The sequence below is a fragment of the Coregonus lavaretus genome (assembly GCF_964263955.1).
Source record: "Coregonus lavaretus genome assembly, contig: HAP1_SCAFFOLD_7910, whole genome shotgun sequence".
Lineage (NCBI taxonomy): Eukaryota > Metazoa > Chordata > Actinopteri > Salmoniformes > Salmonidae > Coregonus > Coregonus lavaretus.
Genome location: NW_028158381.1, coordinates 8653 through 21652, shown reverse-complemented (window position 1 = coordinate 21652; position 13000 = coordinate 8653). Strand labels below are relative to the sequence as shown.

Genomic DNA, 13000 nt, shown 5'->3' with positions numbered 1-13000 from the left:
TTACTAACAATGACGAGACAGCCTACAGGGAGGAGTTGAGGGCCCTGGCGGAGTGGTGCCATGAAAAGAACCTCTCCCTCAACGTCAACAAGACAAAGGATCTGATCAAGGACTTCAGGAGACAGCAGAGGTAGCACGCCCCCCATCCACATCGACAGGGCCACAGTGGAGAAGGTGAAAAGCTTAAAGTTCCTCGGCGTACACATCACTGACAATCTGAAATGGTCCACCCACACAGACAGTGTGGTGAAGAAAGTGCAACAGCACCTCTTGAATATCAGGAGGCTGAATACATTTGGCTTGGCCCATAAGACCCTCACAAACTTTTACAGATGCACCATTGAGAGCATCCTGTCGGACTGTATCACCGCCTGGTACGGCAACTGCACCGTCCGCAACCACAGGGCTCTCCAGAGGGTGGTGCGGTCTGCTAAACACATCACCGGGGGCACACTGCCTGCCCTCAGCCACCCAGGCCACGGCCTGTTAACCCCGCTACCATCCAGAAGGCAAGGTCAGTACAGGTGCATCAAAGCTGGGACCGAGAGACTGAAAAACACTGTCACTAGATGGCTACCATCCGGTTACTCTACCCTGCACCTTAGAGTCTGCTGCCCTATGTACATAGACATGGAATCACTGGTCACTTTAAATGTTTACTGTAAACTCTATTCTGGTCAAGGCCCATCCTATTTAACTATTGCTGTACATATACTATTCTTCAGATACAGTGCCCTGGTGCACAACTGAGCAAGAGGACAAATACATTAGAGTGTCTAGTTTGAGAAACAGACGCCTCACAGGTCCTCAACTGGCAGCTTCATTAAATAGTACCCGCAAAACACCAGTCTCAACGTCAACAGTGAAAAGGCGACTCCGGGATGCTGACCTAGACAGAGCTGCAAAGAAAAAGCCATATCTCAGACTGGCCAATAAAAATAAAAGATTAAGATGGGCAAAAGAACACAGACACTGGACTTTTTCTTTGCAACTGCCTAGGTCAGCATCCCAGAATCGCCTCTTCACTGTTGACGTTGAGACTGGATTTTTGCGGGTACTATTTAATCAAGCTGCCAGTTGAGGACCTGTGAGGCGTCTGTTTCTCAAACTAGACACTAATGTATTTGTCCTCTTGCTCAGTTGTGCACCGGGGCCTCCCACTCCTCTTTCTTTTCTGGTTAGCGCAGTTTGCGCAGTTCTGTGAAGGGAGTAGTACACAGCATTGTATGAGATCTTGAATCCCAAACTTGGATTAGCAAACACAACATGCCATTGGAACACAGGACTGATGATAATGTGCATCTGCCTATGTAGATATTCCGTAAAAAATCAGCCGTTTCCAGTTACAAAAGCCATTTACAACATTAACAATGTCTACAGTGTATTTTTGATCTCCCGAGTGGTGCAGTGGTCTAAGGCACTGCATCGCAGTGCTAGCTGTGCCACTAGAGATCCTGGTTCGAATCCAGGCTCTGTCGTAGCCGGCCGCGACCGGGAGACCCATGGGGCGGCGCACAATTGGCCCAGCGTCGTCCAGGGTAGGGGAGGGAATGGCAGGCAGGGATGTAGCTTAGTTGATAGAGCATGCCGTTTGCAATGCCAGGGTTGTGGGTTCGATTCCCACGGGAGGCCAGCATAAAAATTAAAAAATTAAAAATAAAATGCATGCACTCACTAACTGTAAGTCGCTCTGGATAAGAGCGTCTACTAAAATGTAAATGTAAATCTTCAGTTTCTTGGCAATTTCTCGCATGGAATAGCCTTCATTTCTCAGAACAAGAATAGACTGACAAGTTTCAGAAGAAAGTTTTTTGTTTCTGGCCATTTTGATCCTGTAATCGAACCCACAATTGCTGATGCTCCAGATACTCAACTAGTCTCTAGAAGGCCAGTTTTATTGCTTCTTTAATCAGCACAACAGTTTTCAGCTGTGCTAACATAATTGCAAAAGGGTTTTCTAATGATCAATTAACCTTTTTTAAATGATAAACTTGGATTAGCAAACACAACGTGCCATTGGAACACAGGACTGATGGTTGCTGATAATGTGCATCTGTACGCCTATGTAGATATTCCATTAAAAATCAGCCGTTTCTAGCTACAAAAGCCATTTACAACATTAACAATGTCTACAGTGTATTTTTGATCAATTTGATGTTATTTTAATGGACAAAAAATGTGCTTTTCTTTCAAAAACAAGGACATTTCTAAGTGACCCCAAACTTTTGAACAGTAGTGTATATATATATATCTATGCTCCGGACTCCAACATTGGTCATCGTAATATTTTAATATTTCTTAATTCCACTCCTTTACTTTTTAGATCAAATCAAAGCATATTTGTCACATGAGCTGAATACATCAGGTGTAGACCTTACAGTGAAATGCTTACTTACAAGCCCTTAACCAACAATGCAGTATTAAGAAAGAATACCCCACAAAATCACATATAAAATAATACGAAATAAAAGTAACAAATAATTAAAGAGCAGCAGTAAAAATAACAATAGCGAGGCTATATACATGGGGGTACCGGTACAGAGTCAATGTGCGGGGGCACCGGTTAGTTGAGGTAATTGAGGTAATATGTACATGTAGGTAGAGTTAAAGTGACTATGCATAGATAATAAACAGAGAGTAGCAGCAGCATAAAAGAGGGGGGGGGGCAATGCAAATAGTCTGGGTGCTGGATTAGATGTTCAGGAGTCTGGATTAGATGTTCAGGAGTCTAATGGCTTGGGGATAGAAGCTGTTTAGAAGCCTCTTGGACCTAGACCTAGTGCTTCGGTACCACTTGCCGTGTGGTAGCAGAGAGAACAGTCTATGACTACAGTAGCTGGAGTCTTTGACAATTTTTAGGGCCTTCCTCTGACACCGCCTGGTATAGAGGTCCTGGATGGCTTGGCCCCAGTGATGTAATGGGCCGTATGCACTACCCTCTGTAGTGCCTTGAAGTCGGAGGCCGAGCAGTTGCCATACCAGGCAGTGATGCAACCAGTCAGGATGCTCTCGATTGTGCAGCTGTAGAACCTTTTGAGGATTTGAGGACCCATACCATCTTTTCAGTCTCCTTAGGGGGAATAGGTTTTGTCGTGCCCTCTTCACGACTGTCTTGGTGTGCTTGGACCATGTTAGTTTGTTGGTGATGTGTACACCAAGGAACTTGAACCTCTCAACCTGCTCCACTACAGCCCCGCTGATGAGAATGGGGGTGTGCTCGGTCCTCTTCTTTTTCCTGTAGTCCACAATCATCTCCTTCGTCTTGATCATGTTGAGGGAGAGGATGTTGTCCTGGCACCACACTGCAGGTCTCTGACACTCCTCCCTGTAGGCTGTCTCGTCGTTGTCGGTGATCAGGCCTACCACTGTTGTGTCATCGGCAAAGTTAATGATGGTGTTGGAGTCGTACAGTTAATTTAGTGCTGTCTTAGTGCCTGCATCGGTTTGTGGTGGTAAATAGACAGCTACGAAGAATATAGATGAAAAAAACTATCTTGGTAGATAGTGTGGTCTACAGCTTATCATGAGATACTCTACCTCAGGCGAGCAAAACCTCGAGACTTCCTTAGATTTCGTGCACCAGCTGTTGTTTACAAATATACATAGACAGCCACCCCTTGTTTTACCAGAGGCTGCTGTTCTATCCTGCCGATACAGTGTATAACCCGCCAGCTATATGTTATTCATGTCCTCGTTCAGCCACGACTTGGTGAAACATAAGATATTACAGTTTATAATGTCCCGTTGGTAGAATATTCGTGCCTGTAGTTTGTCCACTTTATTATCAAGCGATTGTAAATTGGCCAATGGTATCGATGGCAAAGGCAGATTATCCACTTGTCGCCGGTTCCTTACCAAGCACCCCAAACTCCTTCCGCGATATCTCCTTTTCTTTCTACTGCGAATAACAGGGATGAGGGCCCTGTCAGGTGTCTGGAACAAATCCCACTCATTAAAGAAAAATTATTCGTCCAGTTCAAGGTGAGTAATCGCTGTTCTGATGTCCAGAAGCTCTTTTCGGTCATAAGAGACGGTAGAAGCAACATTATGTACAAAATAAGTTACAAACAATGCGAAACAACGAACAAAATAGCACGGTTGGTTAAGAGTCCATTGTGTATTGTTAGATATTACTGCACTGTTGGAGCCAGGAACACAAGCATTTCGCTACACCCACAATAACATCTGCTAAATATTTGTGTTAAAATTTTATTCGATTTTTGAAAGTGTTCCATCATTCTCAATCCACGTTGCTTTGTGCCTAAGAACAGCCCTAAGCTGTGGTAGTGTATATTGGCCATATACCACACCTCATCAGGCCTTATTGCTTAAGTAGAACACATTAGTGTATTATAAGGCATTATAAAGGTCATTCAAATAATTATACATATGTTCTTCATAGAAACTGTTACCCTTTATATATTCTAACAACTCTCATTTTAAGATTCATCATTTCATTTGTTCCATGTTAAGGACTCTAACCTAGGAACAAAACTATTTGTCTCCCTCTTCCTGTTGCATGCAGTTCCTCTCTCTCTTCCTCCATTCCTCTAACATATCCCTCCCTCCTTTTAACCCCACCCCTCTGGCAGAACCAGGAAGTTTCTCCCCCTCACACAAACTATTTTAGGAGAAAACGAAACTGGTCTGACTCTCTGTGTCGTCTGTCTGTGTGAGAGTGAACAACTGTCCAAATGGCTCAGCAAGGAGTTCTGCTCGACCAGGACCAGTTCTGTTGTTCTGTCTGTCTGGATCTACTGAAGGAGCCGGTCACCATCCCCTGTGGACACAGTTACTGTAGAAGCTGTATTGAGGGCTGCTGGGATCAGGATGTTCTGAAAGGGGTCTATAGCTGTCCTCAGTGCAGAGAGACCTTCACTCCAAGGCCTAATCTGAGGAAAAATACCATGTTGGCTGAGGTGGTGGAGAAACTGAAGAAGACAGGACTCCAGGCTGCTCCCCCTCCTGCTCTGTGCTATGCTGGACCTGGAGATGTGGCGTGTGATTTCTGCACTGGGACCAGAAAGCAGAAAGCCCTCATGTCCTGTCTGGCGTGTCTGGCCTCTTACTGTGAGACTCACCTCCAACCTCACTATGAATCTCCTGCTTTCAAGAAGCACAAGCTGGTCAAAGCCACCGCACAACTACAGGAGAAGATCTGCTCTCATCATGACAAACTGCTGGAGGTTTTCTGTCGTACCGATCAGCAGTGTATCTGTTATCTGTGTACAATGGATGAACATAAAGGCCATGATACAGTGTCAGCTGCAGCAGAGAGGACTGAGAAACAGGTAAGACCAGAACTACTTGTTGGTGACTGTCTGATAAACAAATAATTAAAGATACAGTAGGAACTAAGGCTGTTTGAATATGAGAGAAATCAAATGAAATTGATCCTCATCAGAACAAATATGAACACAAACCTTGAGTATATTGAGTTTGATCCAAATATATCACCATTTTCTAAAGTCAAACAACATTATCATTCTGAATGCCCTTTTATAAGTCCAAAGTTCAGCCTTAACCCTTTGATACGTGTACGCCTACCATAAAAACTACAATCTTTCACATAGCAAGATAAACAAATATAATATTGGAAAGTGACTTCCTCAAGATTATATACCTTCCTCTCTATGTGCCCTATGTCACATTACTATACTATTGATCTACTGGACAAATAAAGCTTGATAGCTCATTGAAGAGTGATTCTCCACAGAGGCAGCTGGGGATGAGTCAGCAGAAGGTCCAGGAGAGATTCCAGGAGAGAGAGAAGGACCTGAAGGAGCTCCAACAGGCTGTGGAGTCTCTCAAGGTGAGTATTGTTGACCAGAGGAGACACACCATTTCACTTCTCTACTCCAGTCAGAGAGAGAGAGACAGAGAGAGGGAGAGGGGACTCTCTCCAATCCCACTGACCTCACTGTTGGGTACATGCTGTCTGGACTATTTTCAGAGAATAGACTGCTTAATGTAACCGACGGGATATGAACCAGGTCTACCGCGGGAGAAAGCAACAGCTTGACCGTTACACCAAGAGGACATTCCCTACATTGGAGCTGAATGTCAACATTAAAGATGAAGAAGAGGAGGAGAAGATTGGGGAATCTGTTTCTCATGGTAAGAGCAGGTTCTATCACATTAATCATGATGTATGTTTCTGATGTGTATTGGTTGGCATTCAGAACCATTGATATGTTTTCTCAATTGGTTCTCTGTCTCTATGTAATTTTCCTCAGTATCATTGAACAGCTTGTAGGCTCGACCCAATTGATGTGTTCTCTGTCACCTGGAGCTGCATGGAAAATGGTCCAGGAACAAAAGGACAATTCCCAAGGACTAGTCAGCCCACTACAAGCTGGAATAACTTACTTTCTACTTAAACTATATGGGCCGGTTTCCCCGACACAGATTAAGCCTAGTCCTAGACTAAAAAGCATGTTCAATGGATATATCCGGGAAACCGGCCCTAAATTTGGCAACTTTTATTCTCCCATACTGCTCAGTCAAGCAACATTAAACCTGTCCAGCAGGTGGTGCTATTAACCAAACAATAAAAACCCAGCAGATATCTTGACTTGCCACTCAGTATATCGGTAATGTTCAGAATTGTACTTTAATATCATTGGAGATTGATGGTCTTTTTAATCCACTATCCAGAGTCAGGAACAGATGAAGTTAGGTCTGCTACTGTTCAGTTATTAAATATGATTCATGGTGATGGGAAATAAAACATACATCTAGTAGTAGTTTTCCTTTGCTATTTATTCCAAGGTGTGTCTTTAACTTGTAAATGGATTGTGTTGAAGCTGGCATGTGGTGTGGATGATAGAATAGAGTGAATAGAGGAGAGAAGAGAGGAGGAGAGGAGAACATAATATAGAAGACAGATAAGATAGAGAGACAATTCATACCCAGGGGAGTTACTGGACTCTGGCCCAAATGACACCCTGTTCCCTACGTAGTGCACTAGGCTACTTCTGATCAGATCTAAAGTAGTGCACTACATAGGGAATAGGGTGGAGATTTGCTCACTGTCATTAGAATGAAGATTTCCATACAGGAGTTACTGTCTCTGTCCCAAATCTCTCCCTGTTCCATACGTAGTGCACTAGGCTTCTTCTGACCAGATCTAAAGTAGTCTTCTAGATTTTACATGTTTTCTCCCTGTCGTTAGAAAATGACAATATGGTAATGACTTTAGTGGTTTCCTCCCCCTTTTGTTTTTAATGGTTGTGTGTTATGTGTGTTGTTGTGTTAGGTTTTCCCCCTGTGTTCCTAATGGAAAATCCATTAACAATGAATCACAAACAAATTATGTTCCAGTTGTGTTTAGACAACTTCATGGCTGACATCCCCCAGTTCTGTTAAGACCCATTGAACTGGGTCACATTCTAAATGGTCACTTGTATTGATAGTCCATACTGGGCCTAACTGGGGTTAACCATACTGGAGGGTTTCTTTCTGCACACATATTCCCTCATCTCCAGAACTTTACCTGATGTCCTCTCTCTCTCTCTCTCTCTCTCTCTCTCTCTCTCTCTCTCTCTCTGCCTCTCTCTCTCTGCCTCTCTCTCTCTGCCTCTCTCTCTCAGCCCTCTCTCTCTCTCTCTCTCTCTCTCTCTCTCTCTCTCTCTCTCTCTCTCTCTCCTCTCTCTCTCTCTCTCTCTCTCTCTCTCTCTCTCTCTCTCTCTCTCTCTCTCTCTCTCTCTCTCTCTCTCTCTCTCTCTCTCTCTCTCTCTCTCTCTCTCTCTCTCTCTCTCTCTCTCTCTCTCTCTGCCTCTTCTCTCAGCCTCTCTCTCTCTCTCTGCCTCTCTCTCTCTGCCTCTCTCTCTCAGCCTCTCTCTCTCTCTCTCTCCCATCAAACCGTAGAGAAAGCAGCCAACCTCAATATGGTTCCATTCCTGTAGTTATCAGGACACATGGGGTGTGGAACTATTATCTCCTTTCTAAGTGTGAACTTGTCCACTTCCTTCATGGATTTAAAAGGAAATGACTGGTATATGTAAACTCCTCTACCCCATGCCAACACCAATCCAATGCTGTACAATTAATTCCATAGCTTAACATGGAAATGCTCACTGCCTCCCATAAGAGTCATTGAAGCGTTGGATGAGATAGGCCCCTGCCTTCACCAGGGGATATTTGTTGGACCCGTCACAACAGGTGAGGAGGGCCTCATCCTCCAGCTGCCCAAAGAAAGCCAGGGACTGCCTTGTGCTCCAGTCTCCAGCAGGGGGCAGCAAAACCCTATAGACCTGAAAGGGAAAGTGAGGAGTAAAAACCGAAGGTGAATTTACATTGATGTTTCCATAGAGACCTGAGTCGTATTCACTAGGCACCAAACTGAAGATAATTAGCTGAAACAGGGAGGGACTAACTGAACGAGAAAAGGTTTTGATGTTTGTACTTTTGGGACTTTTCTATTGGTTCCATTACAACAGGCAAACTCAATCAAGCACTGCTTATTAAGTATTCAACATGATTTTAAATAGTAATTGAACGCAGGTCTGTTTCCACAAGCAATAAGCCTGTAACATCTTGTATGATCTTATGAGGTAAAGGTGTGTCAAATGGAAGGGCAAGTCTCACCACTGAGAGGAAAACATCACTGGTCCACCTCTGCATCAGGTCAGCTATGTTGTCAGTACTGTGCCGTCATTCTGTTACCAAACTTTGCATCTGCGCTGTTCTTCAAGTCAATGTGTTTTTGTTATTTTTTGTGTATATATTGTTAAAAGTAGTCCTTGTGCATAAAGGTGTAAGGTTTGTTTAACTTTGCAATCATTAGTTTTTGTTTGACGTCCATTTTAAAGTGAAGAATCTGAGTGTCAGCGTCACTCTATTACCATGGAACTTCAGTTTTACATTCCTAGGACTGAGCAGCCCTTCACCCAGGTGTGATTGTACATAGATAACCCCCTGAAAGAGAGAGAGAGCTCTGTACTCACTCCCTATGTGTCTGTCTGCACTCAGGAAGACCTCAGCCTCCAGGCCCAGACTGTAGGCCATCACATGGAGCACCCGGAGACTCAGGTCTTTACAGCGCAGGAAGAATGATGACTGGATCTCACAGAATCCACTCACTCCTTCCCACAATGGCCATTTCTATAGACCAGGAAGAGTTGTGTTAGGACAGTGAAATCAGAGCTATATACAATACAGGATAAAGAAGATGACATGTTTTGACAACTTTAAATGTATTCTAATTTGTGGCCTAGTGAGTTCTGTTCCAAGATGGACGTCTATCAGAGTGGTTGAACTCTGTATATGGGTCAGAGTGAGGTCAATCACTTTGTACCTTGACCTTAACACTGATAGCAACAACAACCACCACAGAGAAGTTGGCTGTGTCTACATCTGTCGAGAGAGAGAGAGAGAGAGAGAGAGAGAGAGAGAGAGAGAGAGAGAGAGAGAGAGAGAGAGAGAGAGAGAGAGAGAGAGAGAGAGAGAGAGAGAGAGAGAGAGAGAGAGAGAGAAAGAAAGTTGGCTGTGTCTACATCTGTCACGAGAGAGAGAGAGAGACAGACAGACTGACTGACTGACTGACTGACTGTTTACTATGACTGGATGAAGGGATGCAGTGTTGAAGGCTTCCTTTAGGTCTCCTGGTCTCTTGGGATTTAATCTGTGAATACAGTGAGATAGTCCTAACCATTCAATCAATGTACAGAACAAACAGTCATCATTAACACTATACAGAGTGGAGCCTATGGATATAATATGTTATCAAAGAATATAATACAATAGAATTTTATGAATAGAAAATAATAAATGTTTTGACATGAAAGCACAGCCAGATGTTTTGACTTGACAGTGTGCCTCTATACCTCAGTCTCTGAAGACACCCAGCAATAGTTAGGATTATTAGAGAAGCTTTTCCTGCTGAAAGGCAGTTTCATTTCATCTGGTTGCAGAAAACAATTCATTGGATATGTTCATAACCCCGTCCACCTACAAGATGTGGGGGGTTTCTGTCTGACTAAGAAGAGATACAAAGAACTCTGATTGTAAAACGTCTTCTCTTTTTAGTCCTAGATATGGCTAGGGTTAGGGTTACTGCTGAATGTAGTAACTCTAACCCTGACCCTAGGCCTAACAGTAATAACCACACTAATGTAAAGTGATATAACGTCTTGTCATAGTGTTGTATGAACAAGTTTAAATCTGTTAGATAGGTAACTCTTGGTGCCACAATGTCTGAATGCCAAGGATTCCAGTATGTCTAGGGAGCTTACTAGGGTTTATCTTAGAATGATTGCTAGATGGAATATACTGACTTGGGGTACAAGGTAATAACATCAGAGTGGGGAGTGCCCACTGATGATTACCAGACGTTGTTGAAGAAATGTGTAACATGAAATATATAAACTGAGAGATTTCCTTTCCTTAGACTTCCCTTAATGTGTAATGGCATTATAAACAGAGTGGGCGCTGGACTTCCCTTAATGTGTAATGGCATTATAAACAGAGTGGGTGTTATTCCATTATTTTTAAAGTACATTATAAAAAGATTGGGCGCAGGTATCCCTTAGTGTATAGAGACATTATAAAGAGATAGGTTACGGGCCTTTGGTGTGGTAAATCATCATAAAAAGAAGTACAGAATTAGTCCTTTGTGAATTACTCAAAACGAGCATGTTGAATCATGGCACCAATGACAAAACAGGCAAACAACATTTTAATAAAGATCAAGTTGGGGGATTTGATTCAAGTATTTGATTACTAATATTGCATGAACTAATAATAAAAACTATAGCGTGAACTCAGTAGACTGGAATCTGGCGAGACAATCACAAGAATAAATCAGAGCTTCATTTAACTCGAAGAGAGAGAAAGGAAATGACAAAATTATTACAGACAAATCAGTATTTTAAACAAGTCTGTACTAAAAGTATCGAAAATCAGAGAATGGGGCGAATGGATGTTAAGTAAATTAGGATTTGTCTATGGGGAACCACATCTCAGTGATGTAGCAGCATGGACAGATAATGAGTATCCTCAAGAAGGGATTTTTAAAAGGGATCAATTACAGATAGCGTGAAAATATATAATTGGCAATATCGCCGTAAACAACACGAAATGGGATTTAGATTATATGAAAGAGGCGTATCAAGCATGCGATTTAATGAGCGCACGATGACCTGGAAATATAATGAATTAGGAGGAAAAGGCTGCTAACGAAGTTAAGTAGTGGAATGGAACAACATAGGCTATTTTATGAACAAACAGCAGAAAGTACTTTTAATCTGAAGGGTGCATAATAAATTATATAAATGTGTATGATAATTTGATATAATTTTGGATAAGAAGTTTCGATATATCACAGAGTTAGGTCATAGAATATCAAGGAGTGGTATGGAGAGCGTGAGGTTATTTTAGAGAGTTGTGGAAAAGTCTGTATTTTCTGGGAGGATCCCATGACAGGCAGGGCAGGGTCCTGGAAACTACAGTCTGTTTTTTGGTTCCGCTGGGAGTATGTTTGGAGAAGTTGATTTGTGTCGATTGAGAATCGTTTAAAAAAAGAAGGGATTGTTTGATGTGAGTACCTAAGGATTTCTAACGTTCTATATGAATTATGGGAATATATGAAAATGTGATGAATTTTATGTGTGTTTAAGCGATTACTAGAGATTTGATCAAGTAATAATTGGAATATTATTAGTATACAATATGTTAACCCCAAAACGTAGACGTACGTTGGGTGTGAGAAACAATAAATACAGTTTTAGAAGTTGGTGCCGTTGATGGATCATGTGATAGAGATAAGGTTTAAGGAATAAACTGCCCATAAGGACTGGAATTTATAAACCTAACTTATAACATAGTACAAAGCCAATTAAGGGTTTCCATTAAATATATTATCATTGAGGTGCTATGGTGAGGAAGTGAAGGAATTTCATTATGGATCAGATGTTAAGACGACAAACCATTGTAAATGGGCTATTTGCGGGATTTCTTTGTCATTTCAATAGCATTGGGTCAATGGCATAGAGTAAAATCTGGGTTTCTGAGTGTAATTCAACTGTTGGTATGTGTTGCTTAGACAGATACTGCAGCCAGTGTTTGTTTTGTGATGTAGACTGGAAGATTTAGCAGCTTGTTTGGTTCAAATTGAAAGACTCACTTATGCCACAGGAATAGCGTGACGATTTCGAGGTAGTCATTTTTTTTGAGTTACCTAATGGTTTGCTAGCTTAAACGACTGAGAATGGTGTCGTTATTAGGTTGGGTGGGGGACTCAGGTGCAGAGACGGACACACGGACAAAGAGAGTGAATTAGGATGTAGTTTTATTCAACGTGCTTAGGCAGAGAGAAGCAGTTCAGGGTGGAGTAGCTTCAGGCCGGAGTAGGAGCTGAGTGTGGTGGAGAGCCAGTAGTCCTGAGAGCTGGATGACGAGGATATCAGGCCAACAGAGGAGCAGGTAGCGGCGTGGGAATGGCAGGCAGGCAGGCAGCAGGAACAGACGGGATCACAGGTAGTGTAGGAACGAACTGGCGCTGGAGAGGTGTCCAGCCCGGGTAGATAACTGCTGCTTGATTGGTGACAATGAGCTGCAGCTTGATGTAACTGATCTTGTGAGAGAATGGCCACGCCCCATGATCTAGATCCTCTGCCTGGGCTGCACAGCAGGGGGAGACAGACACAAACAACACACACAGGGGAAAAAAGGGAAAGGAAAACCAGCAGGAACAGGACCAACAGTGCCGGACCGTAACAGTACCCCCCCCTCAACGGGCGCCACCCGGCGACCCACCCGGCTTGTCAGGGTGGTCCCTATGGAAGTCAGCCACTAGCTGCGGATCCAGTATAAATCGTCGGGGAATCCAGGACCTCTCCTCGGGACCGTATCCCTCCCAGTCCACCAGGTACTGAAGCCCTCTACCACGCCTCCGGACGTCCAGCAGTCTCCGCACCGTGTAGGCTGGATGGTCGTCAATAATCCGCGGTGGCGGAGGGGGATCCACAGGCGGACACAAAGGGCTAGAGGAGACCAGCTT

At 43.2% G+C, this 13000-nt stretch overlaps 1 protein-coding gene across 1 annotated transcript; it reads left to right on the top strand.

Moving 5' to 3' along the window:
* Positions 1 to 4672: 4672 nt before the first annotated feature.
* LOC311124087 (E3 ubiquitin/ISG15 ligase TRIM25-like) lies at positions 4673 to 9057 on the top strand (the record flags this gene model as incomplete). Its single annotated transcript, XM_084198300.1, has 3 exons — positions 4673 to 5291; positions 5717 to 5812; positions 8974 to 9057. The coding sequence occupies exons 1-3, from the start codon at positions 4695 to 4697 to the stop codon at positions 9055 to 9057; spliced, it is 777 nt and encodes a 258-aa protein (XP_084054426.1). The 5' UTR covers positions 4673 to 4694.
* Between the last annotated feature and the right edge of the window lie 3943 nt (positions 9058 to 13000).